The sequence below is a fragment of the Sus scrofa genome, chromosome X, assembly GCF_054392235.1.
Source record: "Sus scrofa isolate SSC_HxYL_T2T_F1_AM1 chromosome X, Sscrofa_HxYL_maternal_Yorkshire_Landrace_v2.0, whole genome shotgun sequence".
NCBI lineage: Eukaryota > Metazoa > Chordata > Mammalia > Artiodactyla > Suidae > Sus > Sus scrofa.
The window spans coordinates 19447339-19470268 of NC_139401.1; the positions used below are offsets into that span (position 1 = coordinate 19447339).

At 43.3% G+C, this 22930-nt stretch overlaps 1 protein-coding gene across 3 annotated transcripts in view; it reads right to left on the bottom strand.

Annotated features, from left to right (window-relative positions):
* MAP3K15 (mitogen-activated protein kinase kinase kinase 15) overlaps positions 1-22930 on the bottom strand; it is a 153657-nt gene that overhangs the window by 87685 nt on the left and 43042 nt on the right. For all 3 annotated transcript variants that reach the window (XM_021080807.2, XM_085008681.1, XM_085008682.1), the window contains exons 4-6: positions 11407-11600; positions 7428-7596; positions 5292-5398 (exon numbers count right to left, since the gene is read on the bottom strand). In XM_021080807.2, coding sequence (XP_020936466.2) covers positions 5292-5398; positions 7428-7596; positions 11407-11600 — 470 coding nt within the window. The remainder of the gene's footprint in view (positions 1-5291; positions 5399-7427; positions 7597-11406; positions 11601-22930) is intronic.

Below are 22930 nucleotides of genomic sequence, written 5' to 3' on the forward strand. Positions count from 1 at the left end.
GCCCTACGATTTCAAGAGCCCATGGCTTATTTGGGTTGTCCATCAGGCAAGCAAAATATCAACTAACGCTTTCAAAGAAGAGTTTTCCTGATTATACCATATTATTAAACTAGTGTATGTGCTAAAATTGGGGAGTTCTGGTCCCCGAACTCTTACTGATCAGCTGTTGTATTGGGGGTCCTTGCCTTTCTCTCTTCCTCCTCTCTAAAACAAAGGATCTAGACTAGATTATTCCTTTTAAGTTCACAGATTTTGGGGTTCTCTTCACTGCCAGGAAAACAATCACTGCAGATACGTACCCTTCTTTTTGCAACATGGTTTCAGGTACCAGAAGGCAACTGCACTATAAAAGTAGGATGATACAGGAGTTCCTGCTGTGGTGCAACAGTATTTGTGGCGTCTTGGGAGTGCTGGGACGCAGGTTTGATCTCCGGCCCGGCACAGTGGGTTAAGGATCTGGCGTTGCCACGGCTATGGCTTAGTTTGCAACTGTGGCTCGAATCTGATCCCTGGCCTGGGAACTCCATAGGCCGTGGGGCGGCCAAAAAAGGAAAAAAAAAAAAAAAGTAGGGTGATGTCATCATTTTCCTACTCTTTACAAATAGGTGACAGAAATGGCTATTTATATAAACACAGGAATTAATATGATGCACTCGCACACTGAATACACACGAACGAACACAAGGCTGGTGGTTACTGCAGAGACGACAAGGTCTCACCGTTCCTCCACCTGAGCAATGACCTGGCGGGGGAGCCCAGAGACCGAGGATGAGGTGCCTGCTGTAGGTTCTGGAGCAAACCTGCAGCCCAGCCCCTCTGGTGTGGACTGGACTCAGTAATATTTATCCAATGTCCCCTCTTGTGACATATTCCTAGGACTATCTTCAGCTTATCTTCCTCTCTCCATCACTGCCCTGAACTTATTTATAGAGTGACACATGACATATTTCAATAAACGAGTCACACGTTCTGTTCCCCCTCCACTTGCTGAGTGACTCAAGGAGTTCAGTTTTGCCAGGGTTGGCGGTCTGGCTCCAAAGATGCAGGGAGTAGAAGATGAGGGCACTGTGGCATGGTGACAACTGCGCTTTGTTGTTTTTAACCAAGGACTCTGCTTCTCTTATTCTCCATCCAGACCAGCCCCCTGCTGGCTGCCGGGATCCCTGGTCAGGACCTCCTGGCTGCATTAGCATATATAATAAAGTCCTGTCTGTGAAAGCAACAGCACAACAGCACACAAAAAATGTTCATAAAGGGAGTTCCCATCATGGTTCAGTGGGTTAAGAACTCAACTAGGGTCCATACGCCAGAGGTGTGGCCTTAAAAAGACAGAACAAAACAAAACAGAGTGGCAGGCACCTCGGGGCCAAGAACCTCATCTTCTCCAGCTAGCGAGGGATGTTTCTGTCCAGTTGCAGCCCTTGCTTCATTTACACGCGCCACCTGATCCTTACTTTCACATCCTTGCTTTAGGAATACCTCGGCCAGCTGTTGGCATAGCAGCAGTAGGATTTGTCCTTATGTACAGTTTTGAGAAAGTTTATGGAGATACTGTGTGTCTATAAAGGGATGGACAAATAATGACTCTTTCTGCATCAGAGCTGACCTTTACCTCCTGGGAAGTGGAGCAAATCAGCTCATCACTGTCACTAAAGGTTGACAGTCATGAATGATCGGACCCGCCGATGGCAGGGGCTCCCCGTATTAAGACAGCGTGGCCTTGAGTCGGCATCCGTTGCTGACTGCCTCCCCTTCACTGCATTTGGAAGCCCATTCACAGCTACTTCAAGTTGCCACTGAGCAATTAAACTGCCTGCCTGCCAATGGCATGGAATCCTTGATGAATGTTTATTTTATTTTTCCCTTTTAAGGGCCGTACCTACAACATATAGAGGTTCTCAGGCTCTTAGGGGTCTCATCAGAGCTGCAGCCGCTGGCCTGCGCCAGAGACACAGCCACTCAGGATCCGAGCCACGTCTGCGACCTACACCACAGCTCATGGCAGCGCCGGATCCTTCACCCACAGAGCGAGGCCAGGGAGTGAACCCGCCACCTCATGATTCCTAGTCAGATTTGTTAACCACTGAGCCACGATGGGAACTCCTGTAAGTGCTATTTTTTAAAGATGATTTGTTAAATAAAAACTATGAGGGCCTTTTAAATCACTCACCACCAAGTCTCCCCCCACCCCATGTCAAGGTAACTGCTGTCAAACAGAATGAAATAATCTGATTACCATCCACTCAAAATAACAAAAGAATAAAACATGCTTGGAAATGGAAAATCAGTATTTAAGAGGACTGGGTGTGGCAGGATGAAGCGACCCCAGATGTGAAACGTTCCCATTTGGGAGCCCCTTTCTCTCTGAGGATGGGACTTTTCCTTCTAGTCTGATTGTCCCATATTAGACAGAGGTTCTCTTTCCTGCCAGGGAAACAATCACTGCGAATATGTATGGAGGAGTTCCTATCCTGGCTCAGTGGTAACGAACCTGACGAGTATCCATGAGGACACGGGTCCTCGTTCAGCAGGTTAAGGATCTGGCGTTGCCATGAACTGCGGTGTAGATCGCAGACGAGGCTCAGATCTGGCATTGCTGTGGCGGTGGGGGAGGTCGGCAGCCGTAGGTCCGATTCAACCCCTAGCCTGGGAACACTCCATATGCCGCGGGAGCAGCCCTAGCGAAGGCAAAAAGACCAAAAAAAAAATTTTGCACTTGCAGTGTGCCAGGGCATTCTGCCAGAAACTTCACTGATGATAACTCACTAACCCTAATAAGTCAAGGATTGATCAAGCATAATTTAGTATTAATAAAAATGGAACCTACTCCTCTGGGGGAACAGAGTTAAAGAACTTTTTTTCAGGCTTAAGGAAGACGCCCTTCCCAAGGCTCCCTGCCTTGGGAAGTTGAGTTTAAGGACCTCTGGGGAGAGAGAAGGCACATCTTCATAAAGGCTATGAATCCTCCATCCCTCAAAAAAAAAAAATCCAAATCCTGACTACCCCTGTTTGCAGGTGTCTAGTACAGCAGGACACACGCATGCTCTATGTTCCCCCCAAAATGTGTATGAAATGGGTACAGAGATGATGTCACTTTGCACACAGTGTCCATATGTGTGCAAAAATCATGCACGAGAATGCTCATGGCAGCACTGTTCTTAGTAGCCCCAAACTGGAAACAACGTAAACGTCTACCAGCAGTAAAACGGATAAATCAATTGGAAATTGGTGTAACCACACAACAAAATACTTCACAGCAAGGAGGATGAATGAACTACTGATGGATGAATCTCACAAACAGGATGCTAAGTGAAGGCAGCCAGGCACAAGAGAGCCCATACTATGTCATTCCACTTGTACAAAGTTCAAGAACAGGAAAAACTCATCTCTGGAGGTGGAGGCTGCAACAGTGGCTGCCTATGGAGGGGTGGGGACGACCTGCAAGAGAGGCACAAAGGAACTTTCTGGAAGGGTGGTGGGTATGTTTTATATTTTGATGAGGTGTTGTTTACATGTGTATATCTATTTGTTAAAGCTCATCAATTTGTATAAAGATCTCTGCACTTCACTGCCTGTGTCTTTCACGTACTTCAGTATAAAAGAGACATGTGGTCTCTTATGTATTACAAGAATCCTGAAGCCGTGGGCTTCTGTGTTGCTGTTGTCCTGCAGCTGTTGTCAGTGACAGGTCCACAATCTGTAGCTAAGCCAGCTGTGGGAGCAAAGTCCAGCCTCTGAGAAATCAGACACAAGAGTCCTCTAACTCAGGTTATCACCAACCTTCACTTTATTCCCTGTGGAAGGTGGTGGCCGTGGAAGGTTGATAAGGTGTCAGAACTCTTGGTTCTCAGGCCACATTTGAATACCCTCTCCAAGTTTTTTTTTTTTTTTTTTTTTTTTTTTTTTTTTTTTTTTTTGCTGTATGATTCCAACATGACCAACTCCTGCCCCAGCAGAGGACAAGGCCTCGTGGGAAGTGCTTCTGGGCATGGTTCTCACCACATTCACCTAAAGCCAGCCCTCTTCCTATATCTTATCAGGGAGGCAAAGTGACAGTAGGACTAAGACATTTAGGCAGCTTGGTTTTTGTGAGACTGGATGTGTCAAACTGCTAGTTATCCTCCAAATCCATAGTAGCCACATCTGGATGGGCACATGGCCACCTGGCTGGAGACTACATTTCCCAGTGTCCCTTAGTGCTAGCTAGGGGTCATATGACCATGCTCTCACCAATGGAACATCAGTGGAAATGGCATGTGCAAATTCTACCTGCTTTGAAGGAAACTGCTTCCCCTGGGCTTCCACTCTTTCCTCCTTTCATTAGGCTGGAACACAGAGTAGCAGTGGCCCAGCTTCTACTAGACGAGGACAACACTCTTGGGAATAAGAGCTACAAAATAGTCACAAGTGGGGTCCCTGAACTCCTGGACAGTCCTATGCCACTAGCCTGGTCCACTCACTTCTAGACTGCTAAGCCCAAGAGAAATTTCCATCTTATTTAAATCGTTGCATTTGGGGTCTCTTTCCTACAACATCTTAGCTGATACCCTTAGCAATGAGCTTTTGAGGTTCATGGTCTCCAGGCAGGCATTTCCAAGTCTCATACTCTACCTGGCCCAGCAATGTGTATTCCCAAGTTCAGATTATACTAGTACATCAAGGTAGCACCCTCTTTCCCCATCATACAACATGGATCTTGCTATTTAAACCAATCTGCCTTCCCCCAACCCCAGTCCAAAGACATCCTAGCTTCTTATTTGTGCATATAAGCTCCTTTCAAAAGACATGGTTCCACCCTCTATACTCCGTTTCACTACCTACATCTGCTTCACCCACATCTTGTGTTCTGGATGCTCCCTACAGGCACAGTGCACATGGAGAACTCTGCTCACGGCTGTTCTGGCCAAATGGAATGGCCTTTTCACCACCCCCATCCCACTCTCTCTCCTGCCAACTCTTACTATGTCTTCAAAACCCAGCCCAGAAGACCCAGAGAAGCTTCTTTAAAATCCCTAAGCAGAATGACTCCCTCCCCCTACTATGCTTCAATATTCACTAAGACGCTTATCACTCTCAACTGCAGGGATTTGGTGACATGTCTGACCTCACAGCTATCATACATGTTCCAAAGACAAAGTCCCTGAAGGTTAAGATCATGTCTTGTCCATTTTCATAACCTGGGCGTTCAGCTGATGATCTGGCTCATACTCAGCGAGGGTGGATCCGAAGAAGGAAACAGAATTTAACAGACGGTGTGTTTCAAAACTCTCTATGTGCATTATCATTCTTACCTATTCAGGGCGAATGCGTAGTGGAATTTAATATTATGCTGGTCCGCCAAGTCACATGTAGGCAGCATTTCCAGTGTTTCTACCAGCTTCACCATTGCATCATAGTCCTGTTGGCAAGAGGTCACAAGATGAGAAAGAAACAAAGCTCTTCACAGGTTTTCTCCAACAGTTAGAAACATGTGGCTGCCTCAGCATTTCAGTGCAAGCCCCTTCCCTACAGAGGGCATTGAGTGAAGGTAAGACCCTCTAAAGAACAGCAGTGAGGTTCAAAAAAAAAGCAACAAGATGGATGAGAGAGAAGACAATCCCTGCACGAAAGGACCAAGGGAAGGAGGTTACATTCAAAGATGACCAAACAAAGCAAATGAGCCCAGGAGCCAGGAAACAGCTACATTTTGAGCTTGTAGGAGAGTCACCACCACCAGCAGGGCTCTGGATTAAAATAAACTGCACACAAACATAGAAGAAATCTTATAGTCATTTGCCACGTGAAGCAAAGAAACATTCCAGTCCTTCCCACTTTGTCAGAAACAATCAAATTCTTCTAAACCAGAGTTTCTCAACCTTGGCACTACTGACATTTTGGGGCTAGGTCCTTCTTTATGGTGGAAGCTGGCCTGTGCATCGTGGGGTATTGCTTTGATCCACTAGATGCCAGGGCCACCTCCCTGCCCCACCCTGAGTTGTGCCAACTTAAAAAAAAAAAAAATCTCCACATACTGCCACATGTCCCCTGCTTGAGAATCACAGCTCTAAACTGCATAATTACCCAGGGAAAAACTGCTACTGTGTTTGTCTCAGCTGTGTCCCCTCTGAGCAGTGCCATCTGCTACCCTCTCAGCTGGCCTTAGAATCAGCCAACTCGCTGACAGCCAGCCACAGTTAGCGACGGAGGACTTCCGTCTGAAACCTTGTGCCTCTTTGGGGGCTTTACACTTTGATGCCGCTGCCCAAGGAAAGGGAAGGCAGAGTATTGCCAGAAGCTTCTGCCTCAGAAGCTTCTTGAGCCCGAGAGTCCCACCAATGGAAGGTTATCAAGGGGAGAGATGTGTGAAAACAAGGACAGAAGGAAGCCAGCAGCTCAATGGAAGAAAGACCTCAAAAAAAGTCATTCCCATTCCCTTGTTGCATGGGGTGGGGCATGATTTAATCGTCATAATCCCTAATGGCATCTGTTATTAAAATCAATTAGATGCATCTGTTTATCACTAGAGGCATGAGATGCTTAAGCGGTTGACTCTGCTCTTGGTTCGGGTCATAAACGGAAGCTTCTCTTGTTTCTATTTAAAGACCCATGGCCAACAACGTCCAATAGGGCATTGTAGAATTTTGCAGGTTATGTACATTGTCCTGTGTTCCTCCAAGGAAAGGAAGGCTAGACATCCTTAGAAATGGCTCCACAGCATTGAACTTGGAGGGAAGAAATAATCAACTTTCTCCACGGCACCATATTCTGTAAGCTTTGTCTCCACAACTCTCCAGAAGTCTCTGTCGCTTGTCTTAGAATAAACGCCTGTGTTCTCTGGGTCTTGGACATGGCTCTCCCTTTCACTAACAGCTAGTGCTAAGAAAGAAGCAAGTGACAAAGGCCTCAAGGAAGTAGCAGAGCAAAGGAGCTAAGAGCAAGGACAACAGGGCTGGCTGTCTCCGTGTGAATCTTGACTTTGCCAACTGTTGTGTGACCTTAGGCAAGTTACTTAACTTCTCTGTGGCTCGTGTTCTTCATTTGTGAAATGGGGATAAACAGAGAATACACCCCATAGGCTGGTGAAGAGGATTCAGTGAACTAGGATGTGCAAAGGGCTTGCAACCCTGCCTAACGCGAAGCGCAGAGAAACTGTTAAACTGTGGGTTTCTTTTACTGAGCAGCCCTGTTTATGAGATTCTGGTGGAGTGGCCTTCTGATGCTAACAAAACCTTCTCTAGTATTTCCACCTCAGCAGATAGGCTCTGTGACCTATGACCTAGCCATATCCCTATTTTGTCTGTAAAGCAGCTAACAAACAAAAACCCCAACAAACAAAACCCTCCAGCTCCCTAACCATACTTCCTCGTGTAAGAACACTTCATATGAGGAATTGCGCAGGTCAAGGAAGAACGCAGCATGTGGTAGCCACCGTTAAGCGTGCTTCATACCTGGATATCGCGGTAGCTCAGCAGTAAATTAACGATGATGTCTGAGGTCAGAACCTCAGTATTATCCATGCGGAGTTTGATCCGAGCCAGTTCTTTGGCCAGTTCATCGCCCTGGTATTTCTCTCTGGCTCTCCGGATGTCATTTAACAGGGTTTCTTTGTAATAAGCGCTGGAGAGGGAAACATGACAACCTCCAGTTGCATCCACACGCATCCGGGACTCTGTTGCCTTTAGCAGCTCCAACAAACTTGGTTCTCACTGACATGACTTAGGCCAATGCCTGGGAGCCTCGCCTAGACCTGAGTCTCCCCGCATCGGCTAATGGGAGACAAGATCTTATTAGTCACACTGAGCAGAAACTAACCACTGAAGAGTAACAGAGAAATAGCAATTTCTATTGAAAATTGAACACATTTTCCAAGTGGACCCCGTATGTATCTGGAGGACACGAAGGACTTTCTACCCTCCCCCCGCCCCACTCTCTCTGATATTTTCAAACACACAGATGGCAAGAAGGTACCTTACTTGAATGGTGATTTCCCCAACTATGAAGAGATTGCCACAAAGCCAAATAAAACTCCAAAGCCATGAAACATTTAAAAAAAAAAAAAAAAACTTAAAAAAAAATTTTATCCGGAGGCCCCAGGTAGCGTTTGCAAAGCTTTTTGCAGTTGGTCAGGAGCCAGCATCTGGATGTGTCCACAAGCAATCCAAGAGGCAGTGCCTGGGCATTCAATGTCAGCCAACCTCTGCCTTTTATCCCCACTCTCCTTGTCATTTTTTGACAGCTAGGATGCTTTTCTTTTTGTCTTTTCGCCTTTTAGGGCTGCACCTGTGGCATATGGAGGTTCCCAGGCTAGGGGTCCAATCGGAGCTATAGCTGCCGGCCTATGCCACAGCCGCACAGGATCCGATAGGATGTGTTAGGATGCTTTTCCAATGGAAAATGTAAACCTTTCTTCATGTGGGCATTTAGATACTAATAGGGATGTATGACAACATTTAAAGCAGTTTAATTCCACAATGTAAGGTCTCATTACCATAGCCTCTCAAAGAACCAATGCTAATATCTGGCACTTGGTTTAAAATCTTTAAAGATGACCTAATTTGGTATACAGAGGCCAACCCACAATGACCATACACTGATTTAAATACGTGGTCTGCCCTCCAAGTAATTTTTAAAATGGAGACTGGGCACTGCCAAGCTGCAATACTGTCAACCCATTAAGTAGCCGAAATGACTTAACTGTAGCGGATAAAAGTATGGTGATTATTTAAAAAAAAAAAGAATAAACTCCATTAAATAAGGGTCTTCAGAAAATCAGAAACAACACGTAAGAATAACAAATGTCAGAGTTCCCATCATGGCGCAGCGGAAACAAAACGATGAGGATGTGGGTTTGATCCCTGGCCTCGCTCGGTGGGTTAAGGATCTGGCATTGCCTTGAGCTGGGGTGTAGGTCTCAGATGCAGCTCGGATCCTGCATTGCTGTGGCTGTAGTGTAGGCTGGAAGCTACAGCTCCGATTCGACCTCTAGCCTGGGAACCTCCATATGGTGCGGGTGCGGCCCTAAAAAGCAAAAAAAAAAAAAAAAAAAAAAAAAAAAAAAAAAAAAAACCCAAAAAACAAACAGCAAAAAACAAATGCTACTCTCAATAGTTATAAAACTATGTTCAAAAAAAGTGTATACAGTACACAGCCTGGTCCCAGTAAGACCTCAATTAACATTTCAAGAATGAAGCGATGCCCCACGGAGGATATAAAAATATCAGTGCATTGCTTTAATTTTCTTATTTCCTTATTTGTCTATTGCTTATTACCCCAATGATGAGTGCATGAGCAGATCCCACTCCTGTTTAAAATTCTATGATTAATCAAATGAGTCATTAAGTTGGGTGACAGCCATTGTCCACTTCCTGGACTATAAAGCGTCAAAGCTATTCAAGTGTTATTAGTTTAGCCAGACAAGTAAAAATTTAGACTTTAGTCTCATTTTCAAGGGTCATTCTGAAAAATAGTTTTAATAAACTAAGAAACCAAATAAGAATGGTAGCTCGTCAGTAAATAAACACAACACTGAATTAAGCATGGCCTGGGGACATCACATGTGTAATAAACATGCAGCCATTTCAGCCTCTGGTAACCAGCAAAGATGCTGCTCATCAATGCAAACTTGGAAATGTCTTCAAACAAACCCCTTTTCGGCACAGGGCTCGAGGGGGCCTTCATCCATCTATCCAAGTTGGAGCTTGAGCTGAAAACTTATCTTCCATCCCCATTACAGATGTTTCAAACCATCAGCACCACTTCCCCCGCCCTAACCTTTGCAGTGTATCAGGTAGTTCTGGCGACAAGGATTTCGAATTCTTTGACATTAAACCAAATCTAAAGTGTTGTCCTACTGATACATACGTAACGTGAATGAGGAACAAACCCGAGTCTACTTCTTGCCAAGACCTTGCTCATCTGGTGGACTCGAGCTAGCCTACTTCCTTGTCACACCTGAAAAGATGATGGGAGAGTTTTCGCCCTGAGCTTCACTAAAATGTCCCCTGTGCAGTAAGACAATAGTTCGTAAGGTGTGACTGAATGAGGCTTCCCAAGAATGTGCCACAAAAGGTCCCCTATTTGCGTTTGATGTTGGCATGTGGTCACTCATATGCCTGGGTTTCCAGTTTTCTTTTCCCATCAAAATCCATAGCAGAAACTCTGGGGTGCAGGGAAGAAGTGACAGGATAGAAAAAGAGAACAGGAGCTCTCAGCAGGTTAAGAACCTGGCTAGAATCCGTGAGGATGCGGGTTCCATCCCTGGCCTCGCTCACTGGGTTGGGGATCCTGTGTTGGCCGTGAGCTGTGGTGTAGGTTGTAGACATGGCTCGGATCTGGCATTGCTGGGGCTGTGGCATAGGCTGGCAGCTACAGCTCTGATTCAACCCCTAGCCTGGGAACTTCCACATGTCACGGGTACAGCCATAAACAAAGAAAAAGAAAAAAAAAAAAGACAAAGGGAACAGACTATTGACTACTGTTAACGAGTGTGCACCTTGCAGCAATCCTACAGTAATAACACCCCACAGTTGGGGGAACCACAGCGCAGGCTGCAGGGACATGCAGTCCTTTACACATCCTTGTAAGTCAGTTCTTCCAGGGCTCTGGATTTTCATTTGTTTTGGAAGGACAAATCCTTCTCCTTGTAACATAACTTTCAGGAGTAAATCCTTTAAATTGGCTGCAGGCAAAAATAACTGCATCTTTGGGTTAAGGGGAATAATTTTTCTCCTTCACGTTTCAGAGCAGGAACGTTTTAAGGACTGGTTTCTTGAGCCCTGAAGCTCAAAGAGGTGGGCTACTGGGAGAAGGCTGTGTGGCGAGGCATCGCCTGAGCCAGGAGTCAAACCCAAAGCTGTCAACCCTTGCCGCAGCGCTCCGCACCTTCTCCAGCAGCAATCTACAAAGCCGTCGTCCCAGAAGCCTCCCCCCACCCAAGGTCAGGACAGCTTCGGCGCCTCCTGACTTTGACAGCACATGAAATTACGGTCAGAATGACTTTGCTGATGCACTTTGACCACCTCAACAGCTGATTGGGCTGGGGGGGAAGAAATCACGTTCAGAAATGATCTTGAAATGCAGAATCTCAGAGGCCCAGGAGCATTCCAGATAATCGGTGACTTAAGTTGCTTATTTTCTAGATGCGAAAACAGCTACAGAAAAGTTATTTATCTAGGTCACGCCGGGGGTCTGGGCCAAACACAGGCTCAATCCCGACCTTGCCTCCAGCGTTAGTCTCTTTCGGCTACACACCTCAACAGCCCAACTTAGGCAGTAAGGAAGAGTGGATTCCTGGGTGACCTAAAAATGATTGGCTGGGGTTCCCCACTCTCTGGGCACTATGGTCTCTCGAGGGTACATCACCTCTGTGGATGGGAAGGGGACACTTTGGCCAAGCTCCCAGGGTTGTCGACAGTTGATGGGCATTACCATGAGGTCACGTGGATGTCCTTGAGGAGGCTAGTAAACCGGTCCACCAGGGGCACACACAGCGGACCCAGGATGGTGTCCCAGTTGGGCTGCATGTACTCCGAGGCACGCCTCTGGGCATCGCTCTCACAGCAAAAATAATCAGCGCACGGTGTCACGATGTACGGGATGAAATAATAATTTCCACTAGATGCCTGGAAAAAAGGAACCAAACCGTTTCACACAGTAATTGATGCACAAGCACAGCTGTGGATTTGGGCAGGTGGAACCTCGGTGGGACAGGAAAGGAGAAAATGCCTGAGGGTGAACAACTGGCACAATACGACCAGGAATCTATGAGGGCAAAACAGGAAACCACTCAATTTCATAAACTCTAACACGGCAGCGTATGACCGAAATTTGGTTCCAAATGCTGAATGGATCTGCATATGGTTCTGAACGTCATCACCAGAGATTTTAGGGGCTTAAGTCTCGGAAATTACGTTGTTTCGGTACGTGCCTCCCCGCCACCCCGCAAATGAGAGGGAACTTGAGCCCACTGATGACGAAGAATGACAATGTAAAGACTTCTTTTCTTTTTTTCAACACAGATGGGAAAGCCTTGCTCTTTGATAATGTAACCACGGGTGAACTATTTATAAACTCTGTTGAGTAAAATCTGTTTTGCAAGAGGCAGACATTAATAAATATGATTAGAGGTGTTTTTGAAAATAGGATCTGTTTAAAGATTTTATATTGGCAAATAATACTCAAGCAAAACAGTCTCTTTTTTCCTCTGGACTAACAACAATTCGACTATGAACCGTGATCCTTTGCACATCTGGAGGACAAAAATGGGCTCTTAAATGACATTCTTCTATCATACACAATCTTTGTCTATACTGTCATAAAAAGCACCTGGGTTAATATTTCAGACTTTTTCATTCCCATCTCTTCACTAAGTTTTAAAGAATTTACATAATTCATCTGACATATCCCGTTTAATTTTAGAAACTAAACTGACGGAGGTATCTAGGAACTGGGGCATAATGCAGACACAACCTGGGGAAGCACACTTTGACCAAGAAGGAGACGTCAAATAAGCAATACAGCTGCTTTAAAATTAAACAGAAATTCATTCATCACAGAGAAAACTGTCCGAAAGCTTCCATCTCAGATCACACAGAAGGCTTGGGAAAACTTAGCACAACTGGGGAACTAGTTTCACATACATAACGTGACAGGCAGTTTTGAACTTTCCCTTTAAATAAGATTTGCTTCCACTAAGAAAGGTGGCATTCTAATTTCTATCTAAATTCGAAATATAAATAATTGTCCTGAAATCCTCTCCCTCTTTTGAACCTTCTAGACCAGCTATAGCCCGGCGGAGATATATCTTTAGGCCCTAAAATATTGCGGCAAAGCAAAAATGACTGCTGCTGTTCCACTCAAACATATTTAGACTGTCTCAGGGAACTTTTTCTGTTAAAGGCCAGATGGTAAATATTTTCAGTTTTGTGGGCCATATAATCTCTATTGCCACTACTCAACTCTGCTGCTGCAGCATGAAAGCCACCGTAGCCCACACAGAAACACATGAGCATGGCCGTGTTCCAATAAAACTTTACTTACGAGCACGAATTTGAATTTCATATTTCCACATGTTCTAAAATATTCTTCATCTTCTGCTGTTTCACCCCCCCACCACCATTTAAAAATGGAAAAACCACTGTGAACCTACAGGTCAAACAGAAACAGGTGGTGGGTCAACCCCTCGTTTAAGATGAAGCTTCCTGATGATGTTTCATTATTACCGATAACAGGTTTTAGGAGGGTACTTACCTTGCTGCCAAAAACCAGCTGGAGACTGTCCGAGATATTGGACACTAGATACTGGGATTAACCACCTCAAACTCCAAGGGCTGGAGTATTAGAAACAGAAGTGACAAACTTCGTTGTGTGTTCGTGACAACTGGGGAACAGGAGGGAGAAGACTCACAGCTACTTCCAGCAATCACGGGGCATGGCCTCTATGCCAGAAGAACAAAGACTCTTCTCTCCCTGGCAATATCTTCAGCTTCTCAAAGACAGACTCAAACTGCCCAGCAAAGTACGGTTTGGGTAGGTTAGAGACGAATTTCTGCCTCAACTGTAACAAGAAAGCCACGTTGCTGAAGTAAATTAAATTAAATGCCATGAATACCTTCCGAAGTGAAAGTGAGTTTAGGGTAAAAGATTTCCTCGTTCAGATGAAAAAGGAGAAAAGAGCTCTTAAATCAGTGAAGTCTAGAAAGTTAAAAAAAAAATCTTTGAAAAGGTAGAGGTTGCTATTTTCAAAAAGTTAGAGCTAACCTGCAAGTGTTATTTCTTTTTATGGCTGAATAATATTCCTTTGTGTGTATTCCTTTTGTGTGTGTGTGTTTAGGGCCACACCCGCAGCATATGGTGGTTCCCAGGCTAGGCATCAAATCAGAGCGGCAGCTGCCGACCTACACCACAGCTCATGGCAAAGCCAGATCCTTAACCCACTGAGGGAGGCCAGGGATTGAACTCCTGTCCTCATGGACACTATGTTAAGTTCTTAACCTGATGAGCCATAATAGGAGTTCCTTAAAAAATGATTTTTAAAACATTTAAAGCCTCTCTAAATTGTCTTAAGAGCATACATCAAATGGAAAAATATTTGAGAAAACTGATTAAATTTTTATAAGAACAGTGAGACTCTAGCATTTGAGTTATAACCTGCTTGCTCTCCCCCACCTACCCCGTCACCCTCAGAGTGACAGTTCTACTCTGGATGGGTACAGCCAAGAAGATGGGGCCCCATCTCAACCCCAACATCCAGTCTAGGGTACCCGTTTCTCCCTGGGAAGGCTACAGGCCACCAGCATCCTCCTTTACCAGGGCCCTGTGCTGGAAAAGCTCTATTCCAAGCAAGTGTGGTCAAGAGGACCCGGGATCCATTTCTCCACCCAGCTCCCACTCAGATGGTGAAGCAGGTCAAGAATATGAGGCCTTGATCATCTATGTTCAAACCCACACAGAGCTAAGGTACTGGCAGGAGAGGCAAGCTGAGAAGACCAGGGCCAGGCGGGGGTGGGGTGGGGGGTGTTTGCTACTCCTTCCCAGCACTCCACTCATGGCAGGGTATCATTCTGAGAGAGGCGGGCTGCAATCCCCCTCCCCAGCTCTGCAGCAGCAGTGCAGAGGCTCTGCCTGGGGGTAGAGGCATGCTGTAAGAACAGAGAGCTCTGTAGCTCTCCCGAAGGGGACTGACTTTACGTGGAACACAGCATAGAGAAATTCAAACCAATGGGCACTGTGCAAAACAAGGGAGATTTCTGTGGCAGGAAATTTAATGAAAGCTGGTAGCTCCATGACAGCAACAGATAAGAGGTCGACCAGATAGAAGTTTAACAAAGAGAAACCGGCAAAGAGAGAGCTATGAATGCATTCCTGAGGTCAGAGTAAACCTTAAAGGCCGGCCTTAAAAACCACCCCTGCAGGGAGTTCCCACTGTGGCTCAGTGGGCTGAGAACCCAACGTAGTGTCCATGAGGATGTGGGTTTGATCCCTGGCCTCACTCAGTGGGTTAAGGATCTGGCATTGCTGCAAGCTGTGGTCTGCAGCAGCAGCTCCAATTCGACTCTTAGACTGGGAACTTCCATATGCTTCTCCTAGACTGGAAACTTAAACAAATAAACTACCCCTGCAAAGGATCCCAGTGTTAATGATTTCAGACTGTGGAACATTTATGTCTCAGGACACTGTCAAAAACAAAGCACTCAGTTAACAATTAGGGGAGATTAACAACTGGATGTAGTTTCAGTATAGGAAGATCAGTCAGAACCTTAACAGGGAAATTGGAGAAAGACAGAGTTAAAGAGAGCCCAGTTATAACCACTGGTATCCCTGGGTTGGGGTGGGAGATTTAGGGCCATGTCCAAGGCTGCACTTTCTGAGGAGTGACATCACAGGTTGCAGACTGTGGAGGAGATGAACTAGTCTAGCAAAGTCACTAAACAAATAAACTACCAAACAATGCAACGAGTTCCAGAGGCAGGAGGGAGAGAAGTCCCTACCTAGAGTTGCCACATCATCTAAAAGTCCAGTTTTTTTTTCTTTTGCTTTTTTTCAGTCTTTTTAGGCCCACACCTGCAGCATATGGAGGTTCCCAGGCTAGGGGTCCAATCAGAGGTATAGCTGCCGGCCTGCACCACAGCCACAGCAACACCAGATTCTTAACCCACTGAGCGAGGCCAGGGATCGAACCTGCATCATCATGGATATTAGTCAGATTCAATTCCACTGAGCCATGATGTAAACTCTGAAAGTTCAGTTTTTGACAACAAAAAATATAAAACATGCAAAGAAACAGGACAATAGGATCCATAAACAGGAAAAACAGCAGGCAACAAGTAACTGCCTTTGAAAGGGCTCAGGTATTGGACTTAGGAAAAAAACTGCTATCATAAGTATATTCAAAGAACTAAAGGAAACCAAACTTAGCAAATTAAAGGTATGACAACAAAACATCATCAAATACAGAATATAAATGAAGAGTCAAATGGAAAATTCTGGAATTAAAGAGTAGACGAAATCAAAGAAAAAAGAAGTAACTGGAAATTCTGGAGTTAAAAAGTATAATAACCAAGGCAGTTCCTGTTGTGGCTCAGCGGGTTAAGAATCCAACTAGTACCCATGAGGATGTAGGTCTGATCCCTGGCCTCATTCAGTGGGTTAAGGATCTGGCATTGCCATGAACTGTGGTGGAGTTTGCAGATGCGGCTCAAATCTGGCATTGCTGTGGCTGTGGCACAGGCTGGCAGCTGCAGCTCCATTAAGGCCCTAGCCTGGGAACTTCCATATGTCATGGGTGTGGACATTAAAAAAAAAGTATAATAACCAAAATTTTAAATTCACTGAAGGGGCTCAACAGGAAATTTGAGTGGAAGAAAGAATCAGCAAACTTGTAGACAGACCAACAGAAATTATGCAAACTGAAGAACAGAGAGAAAAAAGAATGCAGAAATAAAAAAACAGCCTCAAAATAATGTGAGACACCATCAAGTGCACCAACAGAGACCCATAACCGGAGTCCCAGAAGGAGAGAAAAGGAGCAGAAAAATACTAAAAGAAATAATTATTGAAAACTTCACAAATTTGATTAAATGAATCTACATATCCAAAAAGTTAAATAAAGTCCAAGTAGGATAAACTCAAACAGATCCACATCCAGATATACAGTCAAAATTTTGAAAGACTAAGTCTTGAAAGCAGCAAGAAGGAAAAACGTCCCATGTACAAGGGAATCCCAATAAAATAAGCATCTGACTTCATCAGAAACAACAAAGGCTAGAAGGCAGTAGGATGACATATTCTAAGTGACGATGGAAAAAAGAGTTAGCCAAAATTCTTATATCTAGCAAAACTATCTTTTAAAAATAAAGGTGTTAGTAAAACATTGTAAATTAACTATACATCAATAAAATAAATTCTAAAAAATATATACAGTTTTTAACAAATGAAAGTGAATCTAACTTGACCTAAAATACACAAGGTCTCTAGAGAAAATTTCAACACCCTAATAAAGGATCTGAAAGAAAATCTAGAAGAAAAAGGGTGAAATAAAGCCATTTTCAGATCAATAAAAACTGAGATAACTTGTTACCAGCAGACTTGTCTTACAAAAACTACTAAAGGAAGTTCTTCAGGCTGAAAGCAAGTGACCCCAGACAGTAATTTTAATTTACATGATAAAAATAAAGTATAGGAATTCCCATTGTGGTACAGTGGAAATGAATCCGACTAGGAACTATGAGGTTACAGGTTCAATCCCCAGCCTCGATCAGTGGGTTAAGGATCTGGCATTGCCGTGAGCTGTGGTGTAGGTGGCAGATTTGGCTCAGATCTGGCATTGCTGTGGCTGTGGTGTAGGCTGGCAGCTGTAGCTTCGATTAGACCCCTAGCCTGGGAACCTCCATAGGCTTTGGGTGTGGCCCCTAAAAAGCAAAAAAATAAAATATGCAATATAGTTATATAGGTAATTATAAGAGACAATAATAATTGCTAATTTCTTTCTTCTCAACTGGTTTAAAAGACATTTGCATAAAATGATGTACAAGGTCGTATGTTGGGGCCTATAACATCTGGATGTGTAATACATGTGACACTAACAGTACCAAAGATGCTGGTGGAAACAAGAATCTTGAATCCACAGAAACAAATGGAACAAACCAGAAATGGTCAGCAAAAAGGTTAATGAACTCTATAAATATATACTTATTTTCCTTTCTTCTCTCAGCTTTGTTAAAGGATAATATTTTACAGAGTAATAACTCTAACAAAAGTATTAACCAACATTACAACTAAAGAGCCCTGAGTCTTGATAACAGCAGGTAAACTGAAGGTGCAACAGTCCAACCCATTTAAATGGGTAGAACTCTTTCATGTCTTAAGATTATTTCCAAAGCAAAGGTTTCTGCAGCCATCTTGCTGACAGTCTTCCTTTAGCAAATTTATTCTTCCCGAACAGCGCAGAAGTTAACGTTGCTCCAGTCCTGCTCAAATTCTCAACAGTGAGTTGTGAAAAAATAAGATTTTCACCAGCAGATGCTGTGGGCTGTCACAGGTTATGGCTCAAGCAGGCAGAGTAGCAGTGCTGAAAGGATGCCCACAGCTCCGGAAAACCTTTAACCTCAGTTGGAGAAAATAAAGAGAAAGAAAGGGAACACATGAACTCTGAAAACAACTGAGGGCTTTTAATGAACAGGACTGAGAAGACAGCACGAATCTGGGAGCCTTGGGAAAATAAACATACTCCCTTTGAGAAAATCTTTCATAAAGTGTATAAAAGTTTAAGAAATTTTACAGAAAGAAATTGGGACTAACGACTACATTTTTAAAAGCAATTCATAAACTTGCAAATGAAAGCACAGGCTCTTGAGTTGCAATAGTTTTGTTCTTACAAAAAATAGGTCCAAACATCTACAAATGATGGAAAACATTCAGACTTTTGTTGGTGGGAAGACTCGAAATTAAAAAGAATAACATTGATTAGCATAACACGTGTTCAATAGCAAACCAGGCTTGGATATTTGTAATTGTTACATTTATAAATGGAAACATCTCAAGAATTCAGCTCATTAAAACAAATTTAACAAAGGCAGCTTGGTTTCCTGCATAAAGGGGCATTAGAAACAGTATGTTAGGCGCATTAATATGTAAACCCTCATTCCAAACACTCTTCACGTCTTTCCAAAAGGATGATTCTGATAAGTAAGGTCAGAGAGCACAGTAAAAGCCACTGGTCTCTGACACCATGCGGGTAGGAGCGGAGGAATCTGTCCTCTGAATTTCTAGTTCCTAATTTAGCAACTGAGATTTCCGCAGCTACTACCATCCACAAACATCACCACAGTGAACAGCTTGTCCTTGTCTATGGCATCTCTAGGTTAAGTAACAGGTATTTTTAATGGAATCTAATATATGGCACTAATGAAACTTTCCACAGAAAAGAAAATCATGGGCTTGAAGAATAGACTTGCCAAGGGGGAGGGAGTGGGATGGACCGGGAACTTGGGGTTACTAGATGCAGACTATTGCCTATGGAATGGATCAGCAATGAGATCCTGCTGCGTAGCACTGGGAACTATGTCTGGTCACTTCTGATGGAGCAAGATAATGGGAGAAAAAAGAATGGATACATGTAGGTGTAACTGGGTCACCATGCTGTACAGTAGAAAATGGACAGAACACTGTAAACTAGCTATAATGAAAAAAATAAAAATCATCATAAATAAATAAATATCAGGTATTTTTTAAAGAGCTCTTTTTACAAAAGTGTGGTTATATAGTCTCAAATTCCACAATTTTTAACGCCTGCCCAGTACACCATCTGATGAATATATATGGTGTACTTCATCGTTCTCCTACTGTTTGACTCTGTTTTTCGGTTTTGATTTTTTGCTTTTTTTAGGGCCGAACCAGCGCCATATGGAGGTTCCCAGGCTAGGCATCGAATTGGAGCTGCAGCTGCCGGCCTACACTACAGCCACGGCAATGTAGGATCCGAGCCGAGTCTGCGACCTACATCACAGCTCACGGCAACGCTGGATCCTTAACCCACTGAGCAAGACCAAGGAGAGAACCTGCGTCCTCATGGATGCTAGTCAGATTCATTAACAGTGGATTTGTGACGGGAACTCCCTGTTTGACTTTGTTTTGAAATTTTTCTTACTATACACAGAGATGGGTATTTCTGCATATGGCATCTTTATACCTGTGGCCTCTTCCTAAGTATAACTTCCCAAGAGTGAGATTACTAGAGCAAGTTTAAAGTTCTTGTTGTGTGTGGCCAAGATGCTGTTAAAAAGGACGGAGCAATTTCTACTCCCGCCAGCATTGTATGAAGACATTTCAATTCAATCTCACCATCGCCTCGGGAGAGCTGCATCGTGGGATTCCCCCCCCACACACATTTGCTAAGTAAGATAAAAGAAATACCTTATCAATATTGAAGTAGGAAGTCAGTGTCAGCTCAGCTCAAGCATAGCAAGATGGTGGAAAATTCAGATGGCCAAAAATTGAATCCTAGCTCCACCCCATGCTAGATGGATGCCCTTGGAAAATGTATTTATCCACGTAATCTAGTTTTCTCACATTTAAAATAAGGATGATGAGAATTCTATCAAACATATAAAGACGATCTGGTGCCCATCCTCCTTAAACTCTTTCAAAAGGTTGAAGAAGAAGGAATACTCCCAAAGACATTCTATGATGCCACCATCACCCTCATTCCAAAACCAGGCAGAGATACCACCAAAAAAGAAAACTATCACCCAATATCATTGATGAATATAGATGCAAAAATTCTCAACAAAATCTTAGCCAACTGAATCCAACAACATATCAAAAAAATTATATACCATGACCAGGTAGGGTTCATCCCAGGTTCACAAGGATGGTTCAACATACGCAAGTCAATCAGCATCATACACCACATTAACAAAAGAAAAGTCAAAAATCATATGATCATCTCAATAGACGCAGAAAAAGCATTTGACAAAGTCCAATACCCATTCATGACAAGACCCTCGCCAAAGTGGGTATAGAGGGAACATTCCTGAACATAATCAAAGCCATTTATGGCAAACCCACAGCAAATATAATACTCAATGGGGAAAAACTGAAAGCCTTCTCACTCAAATCTGGAACAAGACAGGGATGCCCACTCTCACCACTGCCCTTCAACATAGTGCTGGAAGTCCTAGCCACAGCAATTAGACAAACAAAAGAAATAAAAGGCATCCATATAGGAAGAGAAGAGATAAAACTGTCACTGTATGCAGATGACATGATACTATACATAGAAAACCCTAAGGACTCAACCAAAAACTACTTGAACTGATTAATAAATTCAGCAAAGTAGCAGGATATAAGATTCACATTCAGAAGTCAGTCGCATTTCTGTATACCAGCAATGAAACATTAGAAAAGGAATACAAAAATACGATACCTTTTAAAATTGCACCTCACAAAATCAAATACCTCGGAATACACCTGACCAAAGAGGTAAAGGACCTATATGCCGAGAACTATAAAACTTTAATCAAAGAAATCAAAGAAGATGTAAAGAAATGGGAAGATATTCCATGTTCCTGGATTGGAAAAATCAATATTGTAAAAATGGCCATTCTACCCAAAGCAATCTACAGATTCAATGCAATCCCTATCAAATTACCCATGACATTTTTCACAGAACTAGAACAAACAATCCAAACATTTATATGGAACCACAAAAGACCCAGAATCGCCAAAGCAATCCTGAGAAACAAAAACAAAAACTAAGCAGGAGGCATCACTCTCCCAGACTTCAAGAAATACTACAAAGCCACAGTCATCAAAACAGTGTGGTACTGGTATCAAAACAGACAGACAGACCAATGGAACAGAAGAGAGAATCCGGAAATAAACCCTGACACCTATGGTCAATTAATCTTTGACAAGGGAGGCAAGAACATAAAATGGGAAAAGGAAAGTCTATTCAGCAAGCATTGCTGGGAAACCTGGACAGCTGCATGCAAAGCAATGAAACTAGAACACACCCTCACACCATGCACAAAAGTAAACTCCAAATGGCTGAAAGACTTAAATATAAGACAGGACACCATCAAACTCCTAGAAGAAAACATAGGCAAAACACTCTCTGACATCAACATCATGAATATTTTCTCAGGTCAGTCTCCCAAAGCAATAGAAATTAGAGCAAAAATAAACCCATGGGACCTCATCAAACTGAAAAGCTTTTGCACAGCAAAGGAAACCCAAAAGAAAACAAAAAAACAACTTTCAGAATGGGAGAAAATAGTTTTAAATGATGCAACCGACAAGGGCTTAATCTCTAGAATTTATAAGCAACTTATACAACCCAACAGCAAAAAAGCCAATCAATCAATGGAAAAATGGGCAAAAGACCTGAATAGACATTTCTCCAAAGAAGATATACAGATGGCCAACAAACACATGAAAAAATGCTCAACATCGCTGATCATAAGAGAAATGCAAATCAAAACTACCATGAGATACCACCTCACACCAGTCAGAATGGCCATCATTCATAAGTCCACAAATAACAAATGTTGGAGGGGTTGTAGAAAAAAGGAACCCTCCCGCACTGTTGGTGGGAATGTAAACTGGTACAGCCACTATGGAGAACAGTTTGGAGATACCTTAGAAATCTATACATAGAATTTCCATATAACCCTGCAATCCCACTCTTGGGCATCTATCCGGACAAAACTCTACTTAAAAGAGACACATACACCCGCATGTTCATTGCAGCACTATTCACAATAGCCAGGACATGGAAACAACCCAAATGTCCATCGACAGAGGATTGGATTCGGAAGAGTGGTATATATACACAATGGAATACTACTCAGCCATAAAAAAGAATGACATCATGCCATTTGCAGCAACATGGATGGAACTAGAGAATCTCATACTGAGTGAAATGAGCCAGAGAGACAAATACCATATGATATCACTTATAACTGGAATCTAATATCCAGCACAAATGAACATCTCCTCAGAAAAGAAAATCATGGACTTGGAGAAGAGACTTGTGGTTGCCTGATGGGAGGGGGAGGGAGTGGGAGGGATCGGGAGCTTGGGCTTATCAGACACAACTTAGAATAGATTTACAAGGAGATCCTGCTGAGTAGCATTGAGAACTATGTCTAGATACTCATATCGCAACAGAATAAAGGGTGGGAAAAAATGTAATGTATACATGTAAGGATAACTTGATCCCCTTGCTGTACAGTGGGAAAATAAAATAAAATAAAATAAAAATAAAATAATGATGATGATAGTGTCAACTTAATTAAGGGGCTTAAATATGGTCATGGCACATAATGGACATCCAGTAAGTATTAGCTATGTTCAACAGCTCTAGACCAAACAAGCAATTCTGAACCTGGGGCTCATTAATTCATGTTAACAAGAAAAAAAGTGCTCCTTTGTCATTATTCATCTTTAAGTG